Genomic DNA, 20,919 nt, shown 5'->3' with positions numbered 1-20,919 from the left:
CATTAGGTCTTATCTTGAATGAGTTGAGAGCTCTCAAGTGGCGGTCCTCTACACTCATCTTGGAGGAAACCATACTCCAAGTGGCGTGTCCCTTCTCATGTTCACACCATAAGCTTTCTTCTTCCATCCTTTTCCTTCATTTCCATTACGCCACTTTATTCTTGTGTTTTATACTTGTTATAATTCGGTTTTCCTTTGTGTTCTTGTGTTGTTCTTCCAATTAGCATTCGACCATGGCCATCTTGATTGTTTCCTTTCATGTCTTTCCATTTTCGCAATGCATCATCACTATCACCTTATTTTGATTTTCCTCTTTGTCTTTGGAAGTGAATCTTCACACTTACTTAACAACTTGGTTAAGTTCGTGTCCAATGGGGATCTTCCCTAGGTCTCACCATATACTTGTTAAAAATCTCAATCATAAGTAAAGTGTCACCTCTAAAAAGGAACATTCTAAAATCAACTCACATCATGGAACAATCTAATTGCACATCACATCATGTACAATTAGGACACATGGTATGTCCCGTAGGCACCAACGTTTAGGATTTTATCTTCTTCGTGGCAGTGACTGTGGTGGTGGAATGGGATGAGTCTGCAACGACGATGGTGGAATGTGATGAGTCTGCAACGGCTGTGGTGGTGGAGTTAATGGAGGGGAGCAACATAGTTGTTGTTGTATGGGGGTGTACGTGGTTGTGAAAGAGAGGAAATACTCTCTTCTCTCTCTTCCCCTACGGCTAGGGTTTTGTTCTTCACTCCCTTTCTCCACTCTTCATTTTCTCATTTCATCTTCACTTTCCATCTCAAATCAACCATGAAACCCTACTTCAGTAAGTTTTGTTAGTTTTTTTTTTCTGATAAGGGTTGTGTTTCCAAATGGCCACTGCCAATCATTTGAATTGTTGGGTGATGATGCTGATGACCCATTTCATTTCCATCTACTATCCTTCCAATGAAACCCTAGTTGTCACTCCCTCCCCTGGCTTCACCATCACAGTAGTTGTCGCAGACCCACCAGAACTGCCGCCACCAAGAAGATAAAATCCTAAACGATGGTGCCTACGTGGACATACCATGTGTCATAACTACACAATTCATGTTTACATACCAATGACATTGTGTGTGCCAAATCATTGACAATTAATGTCGTTGATGAAAATATAACAAAAGAACCACATTACATACTTTTAAAAAAAATTTGGGACCAAATTATTTTTTTAAAGAACTATTCTAGTAAATTAAATATTAATCCTAAATATAAAGAGAAAACGGTAATTAAACTAAATCTTTATTACATTGTGGTGGTGTAAGATGAGAAAATTTTAAATTTAAGATCGTGAGTCATAAAAATTTAAATACTTTTTATCATATAAAAATAATACTTATTAAAGTATAAATACAAAATCATGAAAGTGTAAGTTTTATGGAAGAGTAAAACTTAAAAAAATATCTTAAAAAAGATGTTATATTCAGACTCAAAAATATTATATGAACGTTATATTGAAAATCACATTAATATAGATAAAACCTACAAAACAAAGTTCAAAATCAAATTAATAATATTATCATTGAAGTTAATTTTTTGTAAAATGTTTAATAACATTGAAAAGACATAGAGAATTAAGATAAATAAGATTTAAAAATTATACGTTTAGATATCATAATAGTTTTAAAATTAAAGTTTTAATAAATAATTTTTAGCATTAAATACATTTTGATCTGTATAGTTTTGCGATGATGTAAATTTGGTTTTTATAAAATTTTAACTGTAGATTTGGTTATTTAATTTTTCAAAATTAAACAGTTTTAATACAAACTGGTGGGTGACCATTAGAAAAGTAGTAGTGTAAGGAAACGAAAAGAAGCTTCGTTGAAAAGTGGAATAAAAGATGAAACCGTGACTCTTAACACTGTGCCTCTTATTTACAAACCTCACACTTATAAATATGTAATATTTTTTTTTGTTAGTAGTTAGACATAAACCAATTTTTTTTAATATTTTAAAAAATTAAAAAATATTAATTATGTAATTAAAATTTGATATAATATTAGAGATATACATTTAGTCGATGAAGATATTTTATTATATATATAAATGAGTGCAATAAGCCAGAAGTTGAATTAGGTTTAACCCTAAACCCAGTACAATTTCTAATATTTAAATTAAAATTGTATATTAAGAAAATGACTTAAGTTAAGCCTAATGTTTTAAGATTGAGTGGTAATTGGAGCATCTTCATCAAACAATGGACCCAGAAAAGGGGCAAAAACGTTGGGCTGAAAATACTGCCATGTTTTCTAGCATTCAAATCTCCACATTTGGTCCTCAGATTCCACTTTTATAGTTCCACTGCGCCCACAGTGCCACCCAGAAAAAAAAAAGTTTCACTAAAGAGCGCAAAACAAGCTACAACCCCTCACACGTGCCATACACACGGGTGCCACCAACCTCTATAAATTTTCTAGAACCTTCCTACACGCACCTCGTCTGAATCTGATCTCTGCTACACTACACCGATATTTCCACCTTACCTTTCGTGAGTTTCGCCCCCAAAGTTTGGTTTTTTCCTGTGTTTCCTCTTCAGGGTTCTGATCCCTTACTGGTTTTGGATTTGGGCTTGTGCAGATTTTCGGATAATGGCGACGAAGAGGAGCGTGGGAACGTTGAAGGAGGGTGATTTGAAGGGGAAAAGGGTGTTCGTTAGGGTCGATCTGAACGTGCCTTTGGATGATAACTTAAACATCACCGATGACACTAGAGTCCGTGCTGCTGTTCCCACCATCAAGTACTTGACTGGTTATGGTGCCAAAGTGATCCTCTCTAGTCATTTGGTATGGTATTTGTGACTATTTTTCATTGTTTTTATGTGTCTGGGTGTTTTGCTTTAGCGTAGGAATGATTTGGAATCTGGGTTTGTGTTTTCGTTGGATTTAAGGTTTTGTTACTCTTGTGGTTTTTCGTTGATTCTTTATTGGCTATGTGTGTTTGTTTAATTGATAGTAACTGGGAAAGCCATGTCTTTCACTGTCTATATATTTATTTTTTATTTATTGAGGATTTGAATCTGAAAGGGAAAAAACTTAATTGTTACGCATAGTGATGCTTGTTATTTAATGAGATCTGTGAAACATGTCAATTTGAAATGATTGTTTTCTAATGAATATAGTTGTGGGGTATTAGTTATTGAGTTAACATATAAGTGTGATGTGAGTATTAGTGACTTGAAACGTGATTTTGCCTTGACTATTCTGTTTCCAGGGACGTCCAAAAGGTGTTACACCCAAATACAGTTTGAAGCCTCTTGTGCCAAGGTTGTCTCAACTTTTAGGAATTGAGGTTTGCCTCCTAACTGTTCTAGTATTTTTTTTGTTCAGATATTCCCCTTTTTGTTAACTGGATTTACTGTTACTTTATTGTGCCACTGTGTCTTGATTATAGGTTAAGATTGCAAATGACTGCATTGGTGAGGAAGTTGAGAAGTTGGTTGCAGGACTTCCAGAAGGTGGTGTTTTACTTCTAGAGAATGTTAGATTCTACAAAGAGGAAGAGAAGAATGATCCTGAGTTTGCAAAGAAGCTGGCTTCTCTTGCTGATGTCTATGTGAATGATGCATTTGGCACTGCCCACAGAGCTCATGCTTCCACAGAAGGAGTGGCCAAATATTTGAAGCCTGCTGTTGCAGGATTCCTTATGCAGAAGGTTTGTAGGAAGTAATCGCTAGCTCCATTATATATGTTAGCTAACCAATGTAATCTATGCAGTTGATTAATCTGTTATTTGTTTAATTGTTTCAGGAGCTTGATTATCTAGTTGGAGCCGTGTCTAACCCCAAGAGACCATTTGCTGCTATTGTGGGTGGGTCAAAGGTGTCTTCTAAGATTGGAGTTATTGAATCCTTGTTGGAGAAAGTTAATGTTCTATTGCTTGGTGGAGGAATGATCTTTACCTTTTACAAGGCCCAGGGTCTTTCCGTTGGGTCATCTCTTGTGGAAGAAGATAAACTAGACCTTGCAACTTCACTTCTTGAGAAGGCCAAGGCTAAAGGGGTTTCTTTGTTGCTTCCAACTGATGTGGTCATAGCAGACAAGTTTGCTGCTGATGCTAACAGCAAGGTACTAGATTTTTGTGAGTTTGGTTTAGTATGGTGTTCTTAACAATTTACACCCCCTCCCTTTGTCATGGGAAGACTCTCTTTAAACAAATGATCAACCAGGGACTAGGGAAAATGTGTGAAATCCACGATTAGAGTGTTCATATTACTCACTTCCCACATTCCAATGCACTTATAACTAGTAGTGTTTCAAGTGTTGAGATACCCTTTTAACTTTATTTATGTGTTCTCAGACTGTTTCAGCGTCAAGCATCCCCGATGGGTGGATGGGATTGGATATTGGTCCTGATTCTATCAAGACATTTAGTGAAGCATTGGATGCCACTCAAACTGTCATTTGGAATGGACCAATGGGTGTTTTTGAGTTTGAGAAGTTTGCCGCAGGAACAGAGGTATGAATGATAAAATATAGTAAATCATCCATTATAATTTTGAAAGGATAATCCAAATAAGTGAAACAATTAAATGTGATCTCCAACAATATGGATTGACAGTGCTTTGTATCTTTCAAGCAAATAGTCAACACTTGTTTCAATCTATTTTCTTGTACTTGTTTCATGTGGCTACATAGGTTTGAAAATTATATTAGTATAATATAATTTTTTTTCATAGTATTAATATTTGAGAGTTTATCGTTAAAAATATAAATTTTGCCTTTTATTTTTGCACCTGCATTAATATTGCTATATATTTATATTTATTTAATATTAATATATGCTTAAAAAGGTAATGCCATCAGTGAAAAACTTGTTTACTGTGAAATGTCACAATGATATGTATGAAAGGAATGTGATAAGTGAAAATTCTTGTTCACTGTGAAATGTCAAAATGCTTATATAAGAAGGGAATGATACTAGTAAAAATCCATAAACCTTATCTTCTAAATTTGACCATGAGTGTATGATCTAGAATTTCAGTTATCATTTCTTGATATGTTTTTCTATCTATAAAACCCTTATTGCAGTCCTGGTAAAACCTTTTTCTTGATTAAGTGACGAGTCTGCGGAGTTTTGCATGCACTGATGAATAAGCCTTAAAATCTGCTACTTCAACTTTTATAACTAGCAACTGGACTCTTTTGTGATAAGTGACTATATCCTTTTGTGCACAGGCCATAGCTAAGAAACTGGCAGAGCTGAGTGGCAAGGGAGTAACAACCATCATTGGAGGAGGTGACTCTGTGGCTGCTGTGGAGAAGGCTGGACTTGCAGATAAGATGAGCCACATCTCCACTGGTGGTGGTGCCAGCTTAGAGCTTCTTGAGGGGAAGCCACTCCCTGGTGTCCTTGCTCTTAATGATGCTTGAGCAAATACATCGAGCGGTTCACTCATTCCTTTGAAGTTTATGCTTTAATTATTGTTATGGTTGAGTTTCAGCCAACGATGGATTGAGGTACAATGATAATTGTTGCTCATGTAGAGGCTTAGCAGAGGATACGTTTCAAAATAAGATGGTTTTGTGGCATCTATGGTGATGTACTGAGCTTTGTTCATGAACAATGTCCATTTTCGGAGGAGTTTTGCTCGTATGTTTTTTTGCTTTCCTCAGCGGCCAATCTGTGTTCTTTTCCTCGAAGTCCTTTTATTTTATATGCTTCTGAATGGTTGGTTAAATTTGAAATATATCTGTATAGGAAAATGATATTGTGACAACTATACATCTTGATAGGTTTAGAAATAAATATATATAATAAAGAGTAAATTTGTAATTAAATGATATAAAAAAGTATTAAAATAATAGTATTGGGAGTTGTAATGTGGTTGTATAAAAGAATGTGGTTGTCCATATAGATCTGCATATAGCTCTTCATTGGACTAAAGTTAAATGCAAATCTATAATTTATGGTAGAGATTGTACTTAGGATAAAAAATAAACTTGTATGGGTATTGTCTATATTGACAGAATATTTGAACGGATTGGATTTGAGGATAACTAATATGAATATGTTCATGATTGTGGGGTCTATGGTGTTCGATTGAACTTTGATCTTAGATGATTTTGAGCAATGATTATTTCCGAAGGATTCTTGGATCTGTTCCTTTGGTTTTCTGATCGGCCAATCTTGGTGTTATTTTCCTTGCAATTCTTTTTATTTGATATGTTTATGAATGAGGTTGGTTAAGTTTGAAATTTATGTGCCTACAAGTTTTCGTAGTTGGACATAAGTCAAATGCAGATGTGTAATTCATTGAAGAGATTGTACTTTGGATGAAAAAGAACTGCGTAGGTACTGTTTCTGTTGATAGAGAACATTTACATCGATCAAATATAAAATAAGTAATGTATGTTTTTTTTAAAAAAAATTGGGTACAAAAAGATTATATACATGTTCTTTTATTCTTATATTTGGAATTTTTTAATTTATTAAAACAATATAGTTTACTTCATACCTATATTTGCAATATTAATTTTCCAAAGGACCATGTTGGAGGTTTTAGATTCCGATTCCTACAATCACAAGAGGGTGATTAATTATTTCAATGAATAAAATTGATCCTGAAGAGAATAAGCAAAACCAGGAAATTGGCATTAGAACTTGGTGGTGGGCATGTATTATGAGATGTGTTTTTGTTTTGTAGTTCCTTTAGTAAATATCTTAATGTGGGAGGCCCATGGCTTGGAAAAAGATAGATGCTTCAATTTTGTGGCATAGGATGTGTTTGACAGAAAATAATGAAACAAGAGAACACTAGTTCAAGGCTGTGTGACAGCTAGTCGATAGATTAGTCTTTTTCAATCATTCAATGCCTTCTTCTCCACATACGTGATTTGTGATCACAAGGATAACACTTCATCACCAACCAACCAAGGGTGAAAGACTTCACACTAACCTTTTCATTCCATAGTAGTGAAATAAATTTACTCTGAGATATTAGAGTGATACTCAGAGGAGCTGAGTGCAACAACTTCCACTTCATATTATATTTCACTTTTGCATTTAATAGTGCAATGGTTCCTTTCTTCTTGTTGACTCAGGAAATTTGAAATTTGGTTTCCTTTCATAAAGGGGGCACTCTCCACCTAGTTTCCAGCATAGTCACCATCACAAAAGCAATGCATCCTTAAAGTTTCCTTATGCTTATAGCAAAACCAATTACATTAAAAATTCTTTTAAAAATTGTTAAATCAATTTCTCGTCTAGTCATTTGTGAAATGGTTAGATACACAGCCCCCTTCATTTCTTTGATATCATTCTATTAAAAAATTAGGTAACATTAGAATGAACTAATGTGAAATAGATTTTGGGCATTGAACCTGAATGTGATTTAATAATATACTTGATGAAAAACTAATTTGATAGAGACTGGAAACATAAAGGAAATAGGGTCATGTCTCTACAAATGAGGTTGTTTCATTGTATGTCATTAAGAGAGAGTGTGACAACAAAATAATTGCAAGAGTGATACTTGTTGTTTTGATGTCAAATTAAGAGGACTTTAGCGTAAACCTGTCTAACGCTAGAGAGATGATAGCATAGAAGTGGTCAGATGACCTCTAATCGTCTCCCAACGAATCCAATAGTGAAATCAATAAATTAGTATTTAGAATATATCTACAAGCAATAAAAGTTAGCAATAACAATAACAATAAAAAAGGAGTTAAAGTAGTTGCAAAAAATATAAAAAAGATTAAAACAACAAATAAAAAACGGTTGATCCCCAAGTTCTTCCACCAATGAATTTTGCATAGGTCATATAAAGATTATCATCCTTCAATTCTCACATAGAGCTAAACTAGATTGAACATGCGTCAATCTGATTCAACTTAAACTCACTATTAAAGCATGCGTCTACTAGTTTAATCAATACCCACTTTGTTCCTTGCGTATACTCCATGGGAATGTTTATCTCCTCTCTCTTGAATCATGCGCTCAAGAAACTAATTAGAACAATGCAAACTAACTAAGAGATCAAAGTTTAAGATAAGGAAGACTTCAATCATGCGTTCAAGTACAACCTCTCACAACAACTAGTTTTTTTCTAGGAGATTAGAAATTAAAACAAGTGCTATAAAGAATTAAAAAACAAAACTTTTATTGATCAAAACCTCAGAACTCAATGGAAAATTACAAAGAAATCAACCAAAAAGGCTTAGTCTTCCATGCGGAGGCAAAACAAAAGAATTAAAAAGAAGAAAAGAAACTAAGAAAACCCTATGAAACTTCCTGAAACGCGATCCCTAAAAGCTCCCTCTTCCTTCCTCTGAGGTCTTTTTTATAATCTTCTTCTCCTTGTACAAAATCAGATTAAAAATATGCCTTATGTTATTGTTTTACAATTATCAGATATTTATTTTCCTGTTCCAAATTATTATACATATATCTTCATTTCCAAATAGTGTCAAATTTTTTTCTCGTTTCTTTTTCATATATATTGTTTCTAATTTTTTTTTTCAGATTTGTACATTGACTGTAATTGATTCCAGCAGAACTGCTGGGAGAGGTATTGTAAAATATTTTCTTAAATAATATTATCAAAGTATATTTGCTCTATTTTTGAAGGATTTTGGAGAGGAATTTTAAGTGCAAGATTTTTAGAGAATATCCTTGCAGAAATGCATTCAGTTCCTTTTTTGGGATATTTGCAAATTTAATTATCTAATTCTTCATTTCAGATTCGGTTTCCTGTTTTGATTCAAAAGAAGCAACTTGCGTTAAAAATACATAATTAATATAAATAATAATTAAGGCCCAAATAAACTCAACTAAAAGAATATTAATTAAAACAAAGGAATTATTTATTATTACATTCCAATAATTTATGATTAAAGTAATAAGTGTAAATAAATTTATGTTCATTAAAGAGATAGATTGAGAAAAGGTGATTGAAGAAACTATTTACATAGGGACTCTCATGGATAAAGGAAAGTGTTTGTCTCTATTATAATTGAATGTATGGTATCTTAGAATCATATTGTACGATCCTTAAGATGTCCATTATTTTTCATCATTATATGCTTATTTTCCGTGTGGTATTAGAGCATGGTTGTTCAAATTTATGATTATTCATGAATGATGTTTTTCACAATTTTATGAAACCTACTTTTAAAATTATGAATATCGCAAAGAAAGTAATATCTTTTGAGGATAAATTTTAAAGTTTAATTTATCCTTTTATTTCTGTTATGTTATAAATTGATTTTGCTTTATTTGAATGCAAGATGAAAATATTATGATAAATAAAAGTAATGACATAAATGTATATTTTTATATTTTGTTGATGAATAATATTATTTCTGAAAGTAATTGTATAATAGATTTGTAGTTACCAAAGTGGTCAAGTCTTTATGTTTTTTTTTTAATTCCAAAGTTAGTGAATGATATTATTTCTAAAACTATTTGTATGATAGCATTGTAATCGCCAAAGTGACCAAATATTTGTTTTTTTAATTTTAAAATAGTGATGAATTTTATTTTAATTAATATATTATTTCTTGAATTATTTGTATGATATATTTGTAATCGTCAAAGCAATCAAATATCTGTTTTTTTTAATTTCAAATTAGTTATGAATTTTATTTTAATTAATATATTATTTATGAAATTATTTGTATGATAGATTTGTAATCACCAAAGTGATCAAATATTTATGTTTTATTTAATTACAAATTAGTAATTAATTCTATTTCAATTACCTATAGAATTGATGTTAAATGATTGATTTATGGGTTAATTGAAGTTCATTGTTATAAGACATTTGTGGATCACTCAAAGGTTAATTAATTGTTCTTATAATTAATGGTTATGATTGTTGATAGCGAGTATGAATTATTATTTTTATATGTATATCCAAAGATAATAAGTATTTATAGTTAATGCATATGTCCTTCCAAATAATGTTAATCTTATTAGCATTATTTTATTTTGTGTATTAATGTATCACCCAAAGGAGAACATTAGTATACATAGTATGTTTGTTTGTAATTAGAATCTATATTATATGTTTGGTTTATGACTCAAAGTATTAATGTTAAGCATGTGTTAATTGAAGTATTTGTTCCCGTGTCTTTACATTTACATGGTAAGTTTGTTTTGATCTTTAATAGATTGAATTTTCCTGATTGTAGTGAACAAGTTCAATTTTACTTAGGTGTGTTGGATCTTGATTTGACCTTTGAAGTTGAGAAACATGTTGATATTACTAATGCTAGTAGCATTAAAGAGAAAGCTCATTATAGGACTTGGAAAAGGTCAAACAGACTTAGCGTGATGTTTATGCAAATGAGCATAGCAAATAATATTAAGTTTATTCTTCCCAAAACTAAAAGTGCAAAAGAATTTGAGATTTGTGGAAGAACGCTTTTAAACTACTAATGAGTCTTTGTCAGAACATTAATGAGTACCTTAACTACCATGAAATTTGATAGTTCTAGTACTATGCACGAGCATGTCATTAAGATGACAAATATTGCAGAAAAACTTAAGTATCATGAAATGGCAGTGAATAAAGCTTTTCTTGTGCAGTTCATCTTGAACTAATTATCGTTTGAGTATGGTCTTTTTCAAATGAACTATAATAAAATAAAAGACAAATGGAATGTGCATGAATTGCATAGTATGATAGTTCAAAAAGAGACCAGACTTAAGAATCAAAGAAGTAACCTCATTCATTATGTAAATAATCAAGAAGTTGAAAAGAAAGTTCATAGGTAATGTGGAAAGACTAAAAAAACCACTAAAGTTTAATGCATCCTCTACTAAAATCTAGAAAAAAATGATAAATGTCATTTATGTGAGAATTCTGGACATTTACAGAAGTACTACCCTAAAACATAAAATTTGGTTCGAAAAGAAAGGTGAGCATAATGCTTATGTATGTTTTGAATCAAACATAACTGAAGTTCCACATAATACTTGGTGGATTGATTCTGGATGTATAACTCATGTTTCTAATACAATGCAATGATTCCTTTCAACCCGAATGAGGAGTTTGTCTCCATAGGGAATTGAGTGAAAGTTCCAGTAGAAGCTGTCGGGACTTATCATTTAATCCTTGACAATAGATTTTATTTAAAATTGTTTGATACTTTTATGTACCTAGTATTTTTAGAATTTAGTTTTTTTTTTGTCTAAACTTGATGTTGTTGGATACTATTCTAAGTTTGGGAATGATTGTTTCAGTTTGTATAAGTGTACTTGTATTGTTGCATTTAGTACACTTTATGATGGTTTATATAAATTGAATCTTGATAATTTATATGCTGAAACTCTTATGACATTGCATCATAATGTTGACACTAAGCATATTTTAGTGAATGAATCTTCTGCTTACTTGTGGCATAAGCGTTTGAGACATATTTCCAAAGAAAGGGTGCATAGATCAATAAAGAATGATATACTTTCAAATTTAGGTTTTACTGATTTAAATGTATGTGAATGCTTTGGATATTTATATAAATAAAGTGGAAAGATAAATAGATAGAAAGGTGAAAATTTTTAGGTCAAATAAAGGTGATGAATATTATGGAAAGTATGATGAAAGTGGACAAGACTCTGGTCCATTTGCTAAGTTCCTTGAGAAATGAGGTATTTGTGCTCAATACACAATGCCAAATACACCACAACAAAATGGTGTGTAAGAAAGACATAATCGAACCTTAATCATTGTGAATGTATGCTTTAAAAACTGCAATGTATTTGTTGAACAAGGTTCTTAGAAAGGCAGTTCAAAAGACAAATTGTGGATAGGCGGAAAATCCAATTTGAGACACTTCATGTTTTGGGTTTTCAGACATAAATTAGAATATATAATCCACAAGAAACGAAACTAGATGCCAGAACAATTAATGGACATTTAATTGGCTATCTAGTAAAGTCAAAAGAGTATATGTTTTACTGTCTTACCCGTAGTACAAGTATTGTTGAAACTAAAAATGTCTGGTTCATTGAGAATGGTGAAATCAGTGGGAGTGAAGCTTCACGAAATGTGGAGATTAAGGAAGTTAAAGTACAAGTTCCTTTAACTAGTACCTCTACTTCAAGAATTGTCATTCCTCATGTTGCGAATCACACAATGATGGCGAAGAAGAACAAATTAATGATCCCGAGACTAACAGTGAACATGTAGTCGAACAATCAGAATAAATAATGTTAAGATCTGCTATTTAGAATGATTATGTGGTTTATTTACAAGAGTCAAAAAATGACTTAGGCATTGATAATAATCTAGATTCATTTTTAAAAGCGATTAATGGTGATAATTATGATAAATGGTTAAATGCAATTAAAGATGAGCCTAAATCAATGACACAAAATGATGTATGAGACCTTATGAAATGTTTAGAAGGATGCAAGGGAGTTAGATGTAAATGGGTCTTTAAGACTAAACGTGATTGAATGTTACAAGGTCTGACTTGTTGCCAAATGTTTTACTCAAAAGAATGACATTGACTATAAGGAAACATTTTTTCTTGTTTCTAAGAAAGATTCCTTCAAAATAATCATGACATAAGTAACTCATTATGATCTTGAGTTGCGCAAGATAGATGTTAACAATGCCTTTTTGAACGGGAATTTAGAAGATGATGTTTATGTGGACCAACTAGTGGGGTTCATTGAAGAATGAAAGAAATACATGGTGTGTAAACTTAAAAAAATAATATATGGACTTAAACAAGATTCCAGACAATGGTATCTAAAGTTCAATGATGCTATTATGTCCTTTGAATTTAAGAAAAACATGATTGATCAGTGTATATATCTGAAGGTCAATGGGAGCAAATTTATATTTATGATTCTATATCTTGCTTGTAGCTAATAATCTTAATCTATTAAGTGAGACTAAGAAGTTTATCTCTAACAACTTTGAAATGAAATATATATGTGGGACATACTATGATAGGAATGAAATATTATGTGATAGATCACAATGATTGATAGGCTTGTCTCAAAAAGAATATATTAATAAAGTTTTAGAAAGATTTAGAATGAATAAATGTTTAACATCTCTCATTCCAATACAAAATGGAGACAATTTAGTCTCATAATGTCTAAAGAATGATTTGGAATGAAAACAGATGAAGAATATCCCTTATGCATATGTTGTTGGGAGTTTAATGTATGCTCAAGCATGTACAAGGTCATATTTTAGTTTTGTCATTGGTATGCTTAGTAGATACCATAGTAATCCAGAATTGGATTATTGGAAAGTTGCAAAGAAAGTCTTAAGATACTTACAAGGGACAAAGAATCGCATGCTTACTTATGGGAGATATGATCATCTTTAGGTGATTGGATATAGAAATTCAGATTTTGTTGGTTATATGGATACAAGAAAGTCTACATTTAGTTATCTCTATCTTTTAGCCGGATGAATGGTTTAATGGAAAAGTGTGAAGCAGTCAATCCTTACTGCATCCACTATGGAAGCTGAATTTGTGACATGCTTTAAGGCCATAGTTCAAACTAATTGGTTACGGATTTTTATCTCAAAACTTGGAGTATTTAACAGTATTTCCAAGACGCTGATGATTTATTGTCTGCAACCAATTGTTTTCTTTTCTAAGAACAACAAGTATTCCAAATGTGTTGAGCATATGGAATTGAAATACTTTGTCGTTAAGGAAGAAGTTTAGAAATATAGAGTGTCAATAGAACATATTAACACTAATATTATGATTGTCGACCCTTTAACAAAATGGTTATCGTCCAAAACAATTACTAGTCATGTTGAGAATATGGACATTATGTTTAATAATGTATGTTGAATGTTGTTAATGGTTATTTGACACTTTGAGCTCATTGATATACATGTTTATGAAATCTTTGTTTTTCACTTTATGAATATGCGTGCAAATTATGATGTGGAAAACAAATTATGTTATTCTTGAATATGACATTATGTTTGAACCAATTATGATTTTTTTCTTTGTAAAGTCATATTAAAGAGAAAGGGTGATATAGTAATACATGAAAGGAAATATGTTGATTAAATGACATGTAATCGCCATGTCTCTTATTATTTATGTATCCTTAATTTTGATTAATGATTATAGAACTAATTTATGTAAGGATTTTAATGCGCATTATGATTTATGTAATTATTAAATCATGAAGTATTATAGCTCCACACGAGTCAAGTGGGAGAATGTTAGAAAATTTTATAACATTATAATGTGACTCATGTGAAATAGATTTTAGGCCTTGGACTTGAATGTGATTCAATAATATAAAATGACATATTGGTTAATATGAGAGGTTATATATATCTTATGATACTTGATGAAAAACTAATTTGATGGAGATTGGGAAACATAAAGGAGATAGGGTTTTGTCTTTGCAAATGAGGTTGTCTCACTGCAGACCATCAAGAAAGAGTGTGACAAGAAAAGAATCACAAGAAATATATTAAGAAAAAGTGATTGAAGAAACTACTCACATAGAAACTCTCATGGATCAAGATAGGTATCTATCTCTATTATAATTGATTGTATAGTATGTGAGAATCATATATTGTAAGATCCTTATGATGTGCTACACTTTAATTTTACACATTCAACTTAAATTCTTCAAAAGTTTTTAGATCTTTAAGTTCACCCATCATTTTCATTGAACCCCTTTTATATTTTTTTTAACAATGTCCAGGTTTGCTAGTAGCACCAAAAGTTATATCACCAACATAAATTTGTATAATAAGAAAGTGACTCAAAGTCTCTGTGGAATGGAGTTGTATCAACTTTTTCTCTTGAAAATCTTTTTTTTTTATAGTGAAACTAGTTTCCATTGCTTTGTATATATTATACATAACTTAAAGCATGATAGCTATAGATGGTAGGTACATTTATGCTTAAGAAAATGAAGTTCTTTTTTATAATACATGTTCATCCACACTAGTCATCTAAAGCATGAATTAGAACAAAATTATCAATCATATAAAAAAATTCATAGTATAAGAGGGTAAGACATTTATCAAACTATAACATAAGTGTTAGGAAAAGAGAATGATTTGATTAAACCAAGAGGAAGTGAATTGGTTTTAAAACTTTTTTTGAATTGAAAATATTTTCAGACTTAAAAATAGAATAGAATGCACTTATAAATGCAATCAAAATTTATTCAAGAATTGGGTACAACAAAACTAAAACAAGATAAGCAAGACAAAAAAAACACAAACTGAGATAATTATATCAATGTCCAGATAATCAATTATAAATCATGCACAATCGATTGTTTAGATACATTAAATCAAATTATAGTACAGTTCTGAGAGCATGCATGTGTCAACCTATAAAAAGTAACACTAGTGCAACTCCCAGAACTTCTTTCCTAGACACTTCTTGGAAATCAACTCAAACAAACCATTACAATCCTCTCTAATTTTCTCGTATCCATCCCTTCGTAGGAGTTAAATGAACTGAAATAAACATTGGCTATAAGGTCTAAATTCACAAGAATTCATTAGTGACAATCTCTGTTGACAGATTGAAGTCACGTCATTGGGTATAAACAGTTTCGCCTCTGGAAGCTAAAATAAAGGCATGCATACAATGCCAACATAAACTTGGTTCATATTCAAGGATTTTGGAGGGCGACATAAGAAAAGAAGCAAAGTGCAAAAAACTTCTGGCAGTAACTAATAGATTTATTTTAATTTAAAATAGATTACACTGGCAGCAAATTTTGCACCGTACCTTTCATTTTCTGTTCCTGCAATAGTCCTCGTCATTGTTTAAGACTTATTACACTGTGCACGTGACCAAATGGCACCACTCACGAGTGTTATATAAGACAAATCAAAGTGCAAAATGCTGCTGCCAGTAACTCAAGGATTTATTTTGAATTTATGGCTCTCAGCCAGTGTTTACAGTTACACGCAATTTATGAGTGAAGCCAATAACTCAAGCATGATTAAATTTACACTAACAGACTCGGAATGGTCCTACAACATATGCTCTTTCACAGGATTGACAACACTGACAACTGGGATGGGAAAAATTTCCATGATGACACTTATCTTACACAGGGACTGGTGTGGCTTCATCAAGAGCAACGACTCCAGGAAGCTCTTTCCCTTCCAATAACTCCAAACTGGCACCACCACCAGTAGATATGTGACTCATGACATTGGCAACTCCAACTTTCTCCACAGCTGCAACAGAATCTCCTCCTCCAATAATTGTGGTGACCCCCTTTTCACTGAGATCAGCTAGCTTCTTGGCAATAGCCTGAAAGAAGGGTACAAAATGCAAATTATGTACAGTGCACACATTTATTAGTCAAACAGAATAGATTATTCTGTTAGCAGACATTTGAATCACCCCTAATCTGACACATTATTTTCATAAATGAAAAGCATATAGTTTACGGAGATGTACGAATCACATCACGAAAAATAACTCCTACTGCATATCTCTGAGATTATACGTATCAGTTTGAGTGGACATTGTTTATATTTACAGCAAACATGTTTGCTGTAACATTTAATTTGAACAGAACTCCTTATGAGTGTGTTCTCGCAGCATACCTCTGTCCCAACAGCAAACTTGTCAAATTCAAACACTCCCATTGGTCCATTCCATATGATGGTTTTGGTAGTATCCAATGCTTCATTGAATGACTTAACAGAATCGGGACCAATATCCAATCCCATCCAGCCATCAGGGATGGCAGACGCTGGCACGACCTAAAAGGTTAACAAAGAAAGTAAGTACTAGCTGCAAATGATTCAGATTGAATAAAGAACAATATTACAAATAAGTGTTTGCAATATTATTAATATTTTAAGTGGTTTAATTTTGACCGATACCTTTAGCTAAAGAAACTTAGAAATTAGAAAACAAACCTTGCTGTTTGCATCAGGAGCAAATTTGTCTGCAATCACCACATCACTAGGTAACAAGAGAGACACCCCCTTTTCCTTGGCTTTTGCAAGTAGTGTTGTAGCAAGATCCAATTTATCTTCCTCTACAAGGGAAGATCCGACTGAAAGACCTTGTGCCTTGTAAAATGTGAAGATCATTCCACCACCAAGAAGAAGGATGTCAACCTTTTCTAAAAGTGACTCAATCACTCCAATTTTAGATGAGACCTTGGAACCACCAACAATGGCGGCAAATGGTCTTTTTGGGCTTGATACTGCCCCAACAAGGTAATCAAGTTCCTAACAAATGAACAATGCACATGAAAATAGTTATTACAACATATTTTGATCAAATATACATATAAATTTTAAAAAAAACAATAACTTCTCCTAGAAGAGTAATTGATGTTTTATATAAAGTTTCATTTTACATCAAGTGATCAAACTTAATAATTTTATAACATGATTCTCAATGAAAATGGTAGTAATGTGGGATTGAGACTTTCAGAAGATTTATTGAGAGTTTGCAGAATTTTAGGTTTAGCTGATGATAATTGATAAGCAAAAGCAAAGTGATAAACACACCTTTTGCAAAAGAAAACCAGCAACAGATGGCTTTAAGAATTTAGTAACCCCCTCTGTTGATGCATGTGCCCTATGAGCAGTACCAAATGCATCATTCACAAACAGATCTGCCAGAGAGGCAAGCTTTTTTGCATGCTCAGGATCATTCTTTTCTTCCTCCTTGTAAAACCTCACATTTTCTAGAAGAAGAACACCTCCATCTGGAAGAGAAGCCACCAACTTTTCCACTTCTGGACCAATACTATCCTCAGCCTTGACAACCTGCAAATTATCCGTATCAAAACACAAGTCAAGAACATTGTCATAACTACCAAGAAAATTACAACACTTAAAGATCTCTTTATACATATTCCTCAATGATCAACATAAACATACCGGGAAACCAATGAGTTCAGAAAGCCGAGGTACAAGAGGCCCCAAGCTGTATTTGGGAGTGACACCCTTTGGTCGCCCCTGGAAATTACATAAAAAAATCACAACAATTCAACTTACAAGTGCAGCCATAATAGTTCACACAAATGTACTCTTAAACTTGTATCAAGACAGCCTACATCTACATTACCAAAACATTTCTTCTGACTACAAATTTCACAATTATGATAGGAAATTGGATTGTTCTCTACTAAATGCAGCACCCTTTTGCTCCTAATACTCTTTAAGAAAATCCACTTTCATAAGCACAGACCCAACACACAGAGCAAATAAATGAACTTCGTAATTATAAAACATGGTAAGGCAAATACAGCATAATTGACAATAATTAAAGAATCCACGAAAACCCCCTTCATCCACATACCGAGTTGCTTAAAACCTGATTTTAGAAAAAAAAATTCAAAAACAAACAGCTCTTTGAAGTAAATAAATCACTTAAATTCCCTCAAAAAAATGAGCACAACAAGGTTATAACTTGCAGGAGCAGTTCCCTCACAATTATTGCTATAGTGGGAAATTGGAGACAAATTGATGAATGCCTATTAAAGATTAGAGGCAATGCACCGTTTCCAGCAATTTCTACGAAATGATTACAAAATAGAAAATACGAAAGGAAATCGGAAGATAAAGATGTGATATGTCGAGAAAAATAATCGTCACCTTGAATTAACAATTAAAAGATAAGAATCAAATCCTATATCAGTCACAAAGCATAAGCTTCAATTCAAAACATGAGTTTAATCTAATACAAAAGTCAACATAAGCCTATTTATACTTCAGACCAAAACTACTGGATTCATCCACTAATTACACTCATCCAATAAGTCATATAACTAGTCCATAAAAGTATCTAATTACAAAAACGTAGAAATAAATACAAAAATATAAAATTATTATTTTAGTCTCAATTCTCCTTTTCTTATCCTTTATGCATGCACTCATCACAAATGCAGCTGCAATCAAGGAGACCAAGACACCAAAAAGCCTTAAGGAGACCGAAATTGCATCATGCTTTTCAAAATCTTGGAGCAAATATACAACATGATCCAAGATGCCACTTAAGTTTCTTTAGTTATTAAAATTTTTGGTCAGATAGAAGTAGCTTCCGTAATGTATTGCTAAAACTTCATAGTACCACAAACTTCGACAAGTACTACTACATGAGTGATCAACCAATCAGAATTGAAGTTTCACCACTATAGTCACTCCTTGTTACCCTGATCTAGATGGAACTCGAATTCTCTAATTCTAACCGAATAACAGTGAAAAAGTAAAGAGATGTGTACAAATTTTGCGAGACTCGTTAAATTTTGATGAGGAGGAACTTCTATAGGAGAGTAAAAGAAGAAGACAAACCATGCCCGAAGCGAACGTAGGAAAGAGAGAAGACAAACCAAGTGGCTAGAGAGGATGACTTTGGCGCCGTTTTGGATGAGGTATTTGATGGTGGGAATGGCGGCGCGGATTCTGGTGTCGTCAGTGATGTTCTGGTTGTCGTCGAGCGGGACGTTGAGGTCCGCCCTCACGAACACCTTCTTTCCTTTCAAGTCCGCCGCAGACAGGTCGCCCACGCTCTTCTTGGCCATCGACACCACCCCTCTCCTGCCCCTCCCGACCTTCACCGCGGCCACCCGCGCAGCCACATTCGCCGCCAGCAGCGGGTCCGCGGCCGTGAAGCCCAGACGGCGGGTGAGGGGGCGGACGCGGAGGGAGGAGGAGAGCTGGACGCGCGAGGAAGAGGAGGCGGCGGGGGTGGCGGAGTGGAGGAGAGAGAAAGTGGTGGGGGCTGCGGCTGAGGCCATTGCAGAGAAAGTGTTTGATTTGAGTGAGTGTGACGAAAAAGCAGTGTGAAAGAAGGGATTTGTTGATTTTGTATTTGGTGAAGGGAGAAAGATGTGGACGTGGAGTACGAAGAGAGAACGATTGGGTGTGGTGAGAGGATTTTGGATTTCTCTTATCGTTCAGGAGAGGTTCAAGATCTTCCTTCTTTTTACTCCTATTTTATTCCACCCACTCCCTACCACAACCTTTCTCCTTCAAACAACACCATCAATTTGTCTTTTTGCAAATTCTTCTGCTTCAATTTTTTACTTCTTTACTTCTAATGTTATCAATGAAGACAAAACTGCATTTTAGTTCTACCTATTTTTCTCAACTTTAATTTCAAGTTTGGATCAATTATTTTGGTTTGCTAAAAAGTATTTAGATTCACTTTATTTGTTTTGTTTCTTTTTAACTTTGTTAACTTAATCACATTTAAAACTCTTTCGGGAGTCATGCAAATGAACAACAAACCATATTTTTCTCGAACAGTGCAATGGGAATTCTTTTGAAGAGATAACAAGCATCATACCATACATTAAAAAAAATAGATTGAGAGAGAAAAAGAGGGAGGTGAAATGCAATCTCAAGAATCTCCTAATGTTATTGGATGTGAGTTTTTTTTTTTTTTTTTTTTCCTTATCTCCTACTTTTAATTATATTGCATTTATAAAAATGAATTTTAGTATATATAATGGTTTGTCTTATTTTAGTATTGGGTAAATCTTTTGATATTTTTATATCTTTGACATTTTAATAGTTTTTTTTAATCATTAATATTAACTATAATTAATTTATTACCTAAAAATAAAATATCAATTAAGATAATCAGATTAATTTAAGTATATAATTCAATTAAATAACATATTCAATTGTTGAATTTTGTGTGTTGTCCTATTTATTTGTTAACTCGTCTTATCTCAAAATTTGGTTGATGTGTTATTACGAGTAGATAAAAAGGATATGGACAAAACATACACTATTTAGATAACATGAGTAAGAGTCATGCACTAGTGTATTTGAGTTAAACAATACATGTCAACTAAAATAAACCATTATAATAAAATAAAAAATAATAATGCAATCCTAGTTTGCATTGTTATGAGTCTTTTGTTTTGTATTTTTGGAGTGCGTAACTTGATGAATTGGGTGACTAAAATGAGTGAAA

At 32.8% G+C, this 20,919-nt stretch overlaps 2 protein-coding genes across 2 annotated transcripts; one reads left to right on the top strand and one right to left on the bottom strand.

Annotated features, from left to right (window-relative positions):
• The first annotated feature begins 2,126 nt into the window (after positions 1-2,126).
• Positions 2,127-5,671, top strand: LOC137834994 (phosphoglycerate kinase, cytosolic). The gene is made up of 7 exons (XM_068643286.1): positions 2,127-2,540; positions 2,630-2,835; positions 3,263-3,340; positions 3,443-3,703; positions 3,799-4,116; positions 4,349-4,507; positions 5,227-5,671. Exons 2-7 carry the CDS (start codon positions 2,641-2,643, stop codon positions 5,419-5,421), a joined length of 1,206 nt encoding a protein of 401 aa, XP_068499387.1. The 5' UTR covers positions 2,127-2,540; positions 2,630-2,640; the 3' UTR covers positions 5,422-5,671.
• A 10,194-nt stretch (positions 5,672-15,865) lies between these two features.
• Positions 15,866-20,033, bottom strand: LOC137834993 (phosphoglycerate kinase 3, cytosolic-like). Its single transcript, XM_068643285.1, has 6 exons — positions 19,325-20,033; positions 17,874-17,951; positions 17,499-17,759; positions 16,896-17,213; positions 16,578-16,736; positions 15,866-16,278 (listed from the first exon to the last, which is right to left on the bottom strand). Exons 1-6 carry the CDS (start codon positions 19,730-19,732, stop codon positions 16,069-16,071), a joined length of 1,434 nt encoding a protein of 477 aa, XP_068499386.1. The 5' UTR covers positions 19,733-20,033; the 3' UTR covers positions 15,866-16,068.
• Positions 20,034-20,919: the final 886 nt, after the last annotated feature.

Source organism: Phaseolus vulgaris, chromosome 5 (assembly GCF_000499845.2).
Source record: "Phaseolus vulgaris cultivar G19833 chromosome 5, P. vulgaris v2.0, whole genome shotgun sequence".
In the NCBI taxonomy this organism is placed as follows: domain Eukaryota; kingdom Viridiplantae; phylum Streptophyta; class Magnoliopsida; order Fabales; family Fabaceae; genus Phaseolus; species Phaseolus vulgaris.
The sequence above is the reverse complement of the archived record's forward strand: the minus strand, read 5'-3'. Positions and strand labels throughout refer to the sequence as shown.